Here is an 8,850-nt window from a genome sequence, read left to right as displayed (position 1 = left end):
ACGTAGCTTTAACCTTTTGGAGAAGGAGAAGTATAAGTGAACTGGTAGCCTATTTAGTGAGGTAAATTGAGTGTCTCTTCTTTTATATTCTTAAAGTGCTAGCAATCCCAAATATGCTGCAATACTTTAAGGGTTCCTCAAACATTGTAACTTTGTCATGCTTATTCTTTAAATCATAGTGGAAGCATATACTTCAACCTATGCTCTACTAGTAACATTTCTGATTTTTATTCTTAATGTTTCTAGGATACAGGATCTTGGAGTGGTAGTAGACTGCCTTCCTGTGCTTACAAACAGGTACAGACAAAAAGGGGCGGGAATAAGAATAAGAATCTGCTATAACCATGCTGAAGTTCAGGCACTTCTGAAACATCTTGGTTTTTAAGTTTACAGGAAGAAAAACCTTATATTTCAGTTGGCTGCTGTGTAGATCTTTTGCCATTAGTGAAATCACTGCTTAAAAGCAAATATGAAGAGTAAGTATCTGTTTCGGATGTTTTTAAAACACTATTACTTCCTGGCTATGGTGGGTGTCTAGTCCTATGACTCTTGTTCACTCTGCCCCTTCTCCTAACCCTGCCTTTTTTGGGGAACACCTGCCTGAAGGGGAGCTTTCCTGTGAACCTTTCTCCTTTAACAAATCGGTGGTGCAAAAACCCTTTTCTGCAAGATTAAGGGCCGGGGGGACTGGTTTTGCCTTTATGCAGATTTATTTATCCTAAACAGTAAAACAGAATAGCACTGAGGTTCTAGTATGCTTTATAACATGAAATCAAGGCAAAGTTTTCAGGCAAAATACCTGAAGAATTTCTAGTTTTTCAACAAGAGCTTCAGTTTACCACTTTGAAATCAAAAACATAGGCAAGTATTTAAAATTGCCAATTTGTCTAGATTGTTTCTTCCAGAATAGAAAACATGTTGCTTTCTAAGTTGCTTACCAAGTTGTTGTGACACTTTAGCTGACCTGTAGATACTGGAGGGGAGTGGAAAAAAAGTATAATATGTAAAAGAAATATGTTGTTACAGATATGTGATAGTTGGTTTAAACTGGCTTCAGGCTGTCCTTAAAAGATGGTGGTCAGAACTATCTGCACATACAGAAAAGGCAGAGGACGGGTGAGTATAGTATTGGGAAATATTTAAATGTGTTTCTGTAGCTTTAACGTTGATCAGTAGGAGCATACTTTATCTACAAGAGAAAAAAAAATACAATTTGAAAGTAAAAGCTTAAAAGCACTCAAAAGAAGTTCTTCTGTTCTTAAGACACAGTTGGTGTTTGGAAAATTTCTTTAAGGATTGTAATGTTTTGGGTTTGGTTTTTTTTTTTACTGGAGTTCTAATACATGTAGAACATAGTCATATCAGGGTTTGTACGAATGCTATAGAAGTTAGATCATTTTTTTTTATATTGTGGCAATACCTGTCATATAGGCTAAGTCTATATGGAATATTAATCATGTGTTTCAGTCAAAATGCTGAAATGTAATATAGATGTTATAAAGTGTCATTCATTCTTTTTCAGAAATATTCATATTTTAAAACAACAATTAAGTGGATTATGGGAACAGGAGAATCATCTTACTCTAGTTCCAGGATATACTGGTAATATAGCTAAGGTAATCCAGTTCCAGTTGCATTTAGTAATGAACATAGCTGTATCACTTGCAGTATTCCTCTCATTTGATCCTTTACAGATAGAAACACCTTTATTTTCCACTAATGCTCAAGTATATTGCTCAAGTATGTATTTACAGATGTCTGGAGTGTATTTCCTATGCTGATAGTAGCGTGGTTTAGAATGCTAACAATGATTTTATTTTTTTTTACCCTTTTTTCTTTACAGAGAAAGAATGTCCTTAGTAATAAAATAGCTAATAGTAATAAACTTTAAAATTGGTGTAAAAAAGGGCCCAGATGAGTAGGTAGACTGCAAAAGGACAGGTGTTTTCTCTGAAGTCTGCTGTACCCATTGTTGTAAGTGCAGTGCATCATGGAGAATCTTAGCCCAGCAATGTTGTTAGCATTTGCATATCAGCGGCAAGTGACAACATACTAAATTCTAAAGCTTATTGCTGATCTAATGCTTAGAAAATGAGTTTGTGGGGAGCAGAAGGGTGTCTCCATGACAGTGTCACAATGAAGTGAATCCCTGTTTGCCTTTCTCAGTACGTTGTCGTATCAGTAATACAACAAGAGTGTCTGATAAATGCATGATTTGCTGCTCATGATACTCCTATCTATAAACGTGGTTTCTGAGGTTGGGCACCAAGAGTTACACTGAGTAAGAAACCTTTCCACATGGTGGGACCCGATGAAGGGAGACAGTGAGAAAGGACTTAAAAGCAAGCATTTGATTATGTGCAGGATTTGAGTGAACTTGAAAAGAACTTGGAAATTGCATGCTTTACTTGTATCTGAAGGAGCTTTGTGGAATCTCTAACTCTCTGGCTACAGAATTTGTCACTTTGACGTATCCACCAATTAAGTTGTTCTTCTGGGACTGCTGTGCACCTCTGACTTCAATTTTGACATGTCTGCAAGGATAATTACAAACTTCTTGCAGGGTTTAAGTCAGCAGGGATGCAGAAGAACTGAGTTCTAGCTCCCAACTGGTAGAGCAATGGGAGCTTATAATACAGACTGCCTAGTTCTTCTGGTAGATCAACATAGCAGTTATAGCCAGTGGCAGTTTGTTTCTTTAGGATTCAGGTTCCCTTTCTGTTCATTTACCTACTTACTAATGCGTATGAGGATAGACTGTGACCAAGGCCACGTGAACAAGTCAGGAGCAAAAGGAGTAGTACAAGAATGGGGTGAAGGAATATCACTTTTAATAAATGCTTCAAATATGACCTCATGATGGTTACTTTCTTTCCTGTGTATGCAGAGGAAGGAGGAAAAACAGACTAAATTGATGCCTTTGGAAACTAATACCACTATTCGTGCAAGCTTTTTAATACATAAAGAAATGCCACTGAAAGTAATCTTGAAGTTGAAGATAACTTGTTCTGAAACTTGGCCTGAATATAATTATTCTTGTATTGTAGACCTAACTGGTTACCATGCCTCAGACATGCAGTTAATGTTACAGCTGTAAGTAATGTGACAAACACTTTCTTATTTTTTCCTTCTAGGATGTAAATTCTTATTTATTGCAGCTACACTGACATGATTGGGAAACTATATGTGCTTACGTGGTGAAACAATCCCCTGAAGTATCCCTGAAATATGTACTATTTCTGAAAGCCTTCTGAGAAATACTGGCAGAAGAGAACTGAACTGTCAAGCTGTTCAATGAAACCACTAACAAAATCCTAACGATCTACTTCACATTGAAGTGGAAAAATGTCTAGTAGGAGCAACTTTTACTTCAGTGAGGTGAAAGTGCACTATGAAAACTGTATGCCTTCGCTGCATTTGGGATTCACTCAGTTACTAGGTATTCATTTAAATGCTACTGTATTTTACTACAACATTGCATAAAGGAAGATGAATTACACTGTCATGAAGACAAGACAGCAGGACCAGTTGTAAGGAACCAACAAAAGCAATCAGCATTAAAGGCTTTTAAATGTTTCTTTCACAAGAGAACTCCAAAATGCACAACTATCTTCCAATTACATTAAAAAAACCCTCTGGGATATCCAATTAATTCTGTTTTAATCCAATTATTAAAGACAGTTTTTGTTTGCACTATCAAGAAACTATACAGCAGAGATGCCTTAATTACTAGAGTTTCAAAAAGCCAATGTGTTAAGATGCAAATAGCTATTATGTTCAGATTGTGATGAAAAACTACAAAAATCAGGGTTTCACATTGTGTAGTTAATGAAACATTGCACATATACAAAAATTCATGTATGAACAAATATTATAAATACCTGAAGTTAAGCTTGGATAAACAGTTACTGCAAATGTCAGCAGAATGGTGAATTTATGTCTAACGAATGTTTTTATATTGTATGTGGATTTCTAACACAGTAATCTTGTTCTGTATCATTTAAACTACATGCAAATAAGTAAATATATTAAATGTATCTACTGTTTTTTTCCTCTTCAAGTTCATAAAAATAATTTCTAGAATAATCTCTTCCACAGTACTTTTTATCATAGATATTTATGTCTATTGTTTGAAATGTTTACAGCCAGGTGAGGCCATGTTATTCAAATCGCACCCTTTTTATACTACCTCCTTTAAGAAACTGACAAAGAGCTTTTGCAAAATTAATCAAGTTCTAGCCTGATCAATGATGGCAAATTCATACCAACAATAGCATTGAAAATACAGCTATGAACTCTTTTGCTGTCCTACTGCTATCCTCTACTATTTTAATTTAAAAGCTATAGCTTAATAGCTCTGAGGGAGTCTTGATTTTAGGCTTGCTATTGCCTTTTTTAATTTTGTGATTAGGAAGCGTGCTTTTCCAATTAAAACTTACGAAGTGCCAGCTGTTCACTTAAAACATGCACAGCATGTATCCCTAAATAGTCTACTTCCTTAAACTAAGTACTTACAAGGTTTGCTTTCATACCTAGCATTAAGTATATGCACTTTTATTGACATGCAGGAGACAAGTCTTTTGATGGCCCCAAGTGGTTTTTGCTTTACAGATGAAATAAATGAATTTTAAACTCTTGCAATGGTCAACGGCTTTAGGCCTCCCGTTGCTTCATTTTGTACTTAATTTACATATCCTTATTGCTGACTTCTGAAGGCCAACTAGAAATCTGTCATCAGAACTTGGTGCTTTTGGTTATTTGAATATTCTTTAAACCACCAAAGGTTTTGTGCTTCCCAGGGCAGTCAGCTACAGGGAAGAATTTCTGGGACATCCCAAAACTGAGAACTCTGTGGGACAATCTTGAGATATGCACATAACCAAATTCTTTTGATAGAATTGTTACATACTGTTAGAGATATTTCGTGCTCTTAAAAGAGTTTAAGATAGAAATTACTACTTCTCAAATGTTCTTGCTGTCAATTAAAAATTTAAAGGAACTACAGTATGATGGCGTTCTTTTATTACTTTACCGTTCTGTTGAACACTTAAATGTAAAAGTAACGTAAAGACTAGCTTCATAATTTGGGTAGCAACTGCTGAAACTGTTGGATTATTCCTCAAGGAGAGTACTGTAAAGGTGATAGAAACTCAGATCTTACTTTTTCCTGTTTTTTTAATAGACAAAATAAAGTAACTCATGGCCATTTATTTCTGATAATACAAGAAGTAATCGTTGTAAGTGATGAAAGTGAAACACTCTAGTATTCAAAAAATCCAGCTTGACTGTAGATGTAAATACATGGGCTCATAATGAATCCTGCATGTGGCCATGGATGTACCAAATCGCAACTGTGGATGGTGCTTTTGTTCTAGTGTCAAGGTAAGATTGATTTGAGGATTGTTACTGAGAAATATCTAATAAAATAATGCATTATTTTTAACTGCCAGAAGTTGTATTTTGACAGCATCAATAATACAGTATTAAACATTAAGTCACTAGTATCTGTGCCTTATTTTAAACTTTCTTTTTACCGTTTTCAGGCAGCTACTAGACTGTCAGAACAGGATTCTGGTCTCCATTGTGAAATTATTTTTCTGTCATGATCTTAAAGAACTCGTTTAAACTATTCATGCTGATATTCAGGCTCAGCTTGTTGTATGCTCTCCAGTTCTCAAATGGCTAGGAATCAGTTTTGCTGTAATAGAATGTGTATGTATGATACTTGCTCAAAGGCAACATGAGTAAAATGTCTTAATAGCTGTGTAACTCCATGAATTCCATGTAATTGTCTCAGTGAATCTAAGAATTAAGTTTATGAACAATCATGTGCATAAATGCTAATCTTTGTGATAATTTTTGCAAATGCTGTTTCTAGGATGTGTCAAAAGACCCAGGCAGAATGAATACTTTATCCTGTATGTTCTTGTGATGCAGAAGCATGTATGTACTTGAGGATGAAGGATGCCTCCGCAAAGCTGTTCTTCATGTTATACCACTTGATGTGAAATTAATGTCTTTGAAAAACAGTATGTCTTTTGCCTCAGTGTTCCCTGAGAGTACTTGAGGCTGTTTGGCTGAAAAGGTTCTTATTTGAAGCATGAACTAGGACTTTACCCATCCCCTAAACTGAAGTTAAAGAAACCTGGCAAACTGCCTCTTTCTTCAGAGCTAAAAAACCCCCAATATTCTGTTAATGTAAGAATCAAAGCTTAGGTATTGCTGATAGCTTGCTGAAGAGTGGAGACAGAAAAAGCTACCCCATTAATTAGCCCGGTACAAAGCAGCTAGCATGTCTTAATGATTACGTCTAGCTCCATTTTGAATGAGTTACACCCGTTTCTTAGTAGAGAGTACTCTGTAGTGGAACACCCTTGTGTCATGCAGGTTCCAGGCTACTTAATAGTGCTTATAAATTGTTACTCGTATGAGCATCAGCCCTCCAGGAGCTTATCTTCTGCAGTGAGATATAATTAAAACCATGTTTCCGTGGGCTGCCTTATTGTTATTAGAGGCTGCAGTTTTAATATTTGGGGTGCAGAAGGGATGGGAGACTAGGAAAGGACAAAAAAAAAAAAGTACTCGTGCCCTATGCTGAGTGACAGCCCGACTGCATTATACCATATGTTTCTTAAAGCAGGCTGTATTTTCATTTTCTGGGATCTGAAGTAGCAAGTTTGGAGTTATAGGTCTTTATGCATTTTTGCGTTGAAGAGGGAAAAGCTCTGAAGATGGATGCTACATGGGTGATTTGTGCTGGGTTTTTGGTTTGGTGGTTTTTTTCCTTGAAAGGGTGGACAGGTTTTTTGTGCAGAAACTTGAAAGTATCTTGTGCAAAGCTTACATTTTGAAGCTAGCAAGTAGTTGTATTTGCCAGTTTATCTTGCCAAATCTTCCAGTTTTACAGAAGACTGAATGTCTGCCTTAGTGTGGAGATTTGCAGCTATATTTTGTGCCCAGTTTTCTGGTACAAAGGGGAACGGGAGGTTCATAGTGAGCTATTTCAGAATACAAAACCATGCAAATCATGCTGTTGGTGTGAAGTTATTCCAGCTTTTGTATGATGCAAATTCTTTTAGTCTATGAAAGCAGTTGGTTCTTGCGTGAGGAACTTTATATTGAACTGATGCTGCATTAGAGGAGGGGAAAAAAAAATGAAGCCATTTTTAATAGCCTTGGTAAAAGCTAGACAGCATAGTTTAATTTTGTCTTCAGTCTACCTTCCTACGCATGGTAATCATTGTAGGCTACAGATAAGGATTCACTGAGAGAATAGATTGAGCATGCTTGCGTTGCTAGTGCTTATATTGCACTTTGTTAAACAATTAACTTTTATTTTATATTAGTTAAATGGCTTGTTTGCTGTCTTAGAATGAAACTAAATGCAAGTATTTATTTTCCCCTCCACCCTGCATTCATTCTTCAGCACTTAATGATGTTATTTCTTCCTCTTCTAGTTCAAATATACTGTGAGTATCTATTTTCAGAAGCAGGGAGGGGAGGATGAAAATTCTAGATAAAACACAGGGATAGCTACTTAACACTATCCATGTTAGAGCAATTATGAAAACTTTCCCTCTTTAAAGCTTTTCACACAAATTGTGTTAATACCTATTAATTGAAGTGGGCACTCGTGGCTGCAAGTTTGGGATTGAAGTTGGTTGAAAAAATAGTGTTTTCACTCTAACCATAGCTGCATTTTCTTTTTCTTTTTTCATTGGATACTAAGCTGGACTCTGATACTAACCTGCCGCATGGGCAGGTATCCCTTCATGGGACAGAATAAAAATAATGACACAGACCTCAACTGTTGGAGACCTAGAATATTTTTGTTTCCATACTGACTAGAGTTTTGTAGTATAGCTCGATGTAGATTGTAGCTGCCGATCATACTGTTACGAGCTGAGAACTGCTACATTCAGGTTGAACGTGGTGTGTAGTTTCCGATCCATACAGATCACTGCTTCAATTCAGTCAGTTAGTATTTGGAGCACTGTAGTGTAGATGAACAACTAACTACTGGGGTCTCAAACATCTGTACTGTGCTGTAACAAAATACAAGGATGTCATGTTCACATTTTCCACCTTTTTTTTTTCTTATTCCTTCAGTTCAGTGCTTAAAGCCCTTTGAGTTCCCTTTGGGAAGTGATAGCTGCCAAAACAGATGTGATAAAAATGCTTTTACAGATATGTTTGTGACTCGCTTTAATTCACTTCTGTGAATAGTAGTGTTCTGTGAATGTGGGAAGGAGGCTGTTTTCTCTATGCACAGGCTTGAAAGAAACAGAACTAGTGAATTTTGCTGAGATTGCAACCATTTTTTTTTTAGGTAAGCATTATGTGTGCTTCTAACGAATCTAAATATCAAGATAATGTTACATTCCAAGACTGCCTGCTCTTGTGGGTGTAAGAGTTGGAATACATACACACCCTAGCATCATAATTTAAAGGGACCTGCAGTTTCAAATAGCTCTTGTCATTCAGGCTGATGGCTCTTTTTCAAGTTGCATTTAACATTTGAGCTTCACTTTCAAAAAGTCTGAATTGTTTGGATCTCGCAGTCGCCACTTTCACTCTTATTTCAGATATTCCATGGTTCAAAAGACTCTGTCAGATAGTACAATACATATTCCAGCTGCAGAAAAATAGCGTTTCTGGTTTTTGTGACAACAGGCTTTCATTACACCTCTTTTCTGCATGAGACAAGCTTGTTTTCTGCCAGAGTTAAATCATTTTTGGAGATGCTATTTCAGAGGAGGATTGCTGCATCCAAGAAGTCTGTGGCGTGCTTGGTTCTAAATGGAGAAGTTGCACAAATACAGTCAGCTGTTAGGAGAATGCATATTTCAT

The 8,850-nt window shown here is 36.4% G+C and overlaps 1 protein-coding gene across 1 annotated transcript in view; it reads left to right on the top strand.

Annotated features, from left to right (window-relative positions):
• Positions 1-7,980, top strand: part of KATNBL1 (katanin regulatory subunit B1 like 1) — a 19,824-nt gene extending 11,844 nt beyond the window's left edge. Inside the window, 6 exon segments of the mRNA XM_009634169.2 lie at positions 1-61; positions 247-297; positions 387-476; positions 1,027-1,116; positions 1,523-1,616; positions 3,135-7,980. The exon segment at positions 1-61 is cut by the window's left edge and continues 14 nt beyond it. Of these exon segments, the coding sequence (XP_009632464.1) occupies positions 1-61; positions 247-297; positions 387-476; positions 1,027-1,116; positions 1,523-1,616; positions 3,135-3,167 (419 nt within the window). The 3' untranslated portion in view covers positions 3,168-7,980.
• The last annotated feature ends 870 nt before the right edge of the window (positions 7,981-8,850 follow it).

Source organism: Egretta garzetta, unplaced genomic scaffold (genome assembly GCF_000687185.1).
Source record: "Egretta garzetta isolate BGI_Z169 unplaced genomic scaffold, ASM68718v1 scaffold2, whole genome shotgun sequence".
NCBI classification, from domain to species: domain Eukaryota; kingdom Metazoa; phylum Chordata; class Aves; order Pelecaniformes; family Ardeidae; genus Egretta; species Egretta garzetta.
Note: the sequence above shows the minus strand (reverse complement) of the source record. Positions and strands in the feature narration are given on the sequence as shown.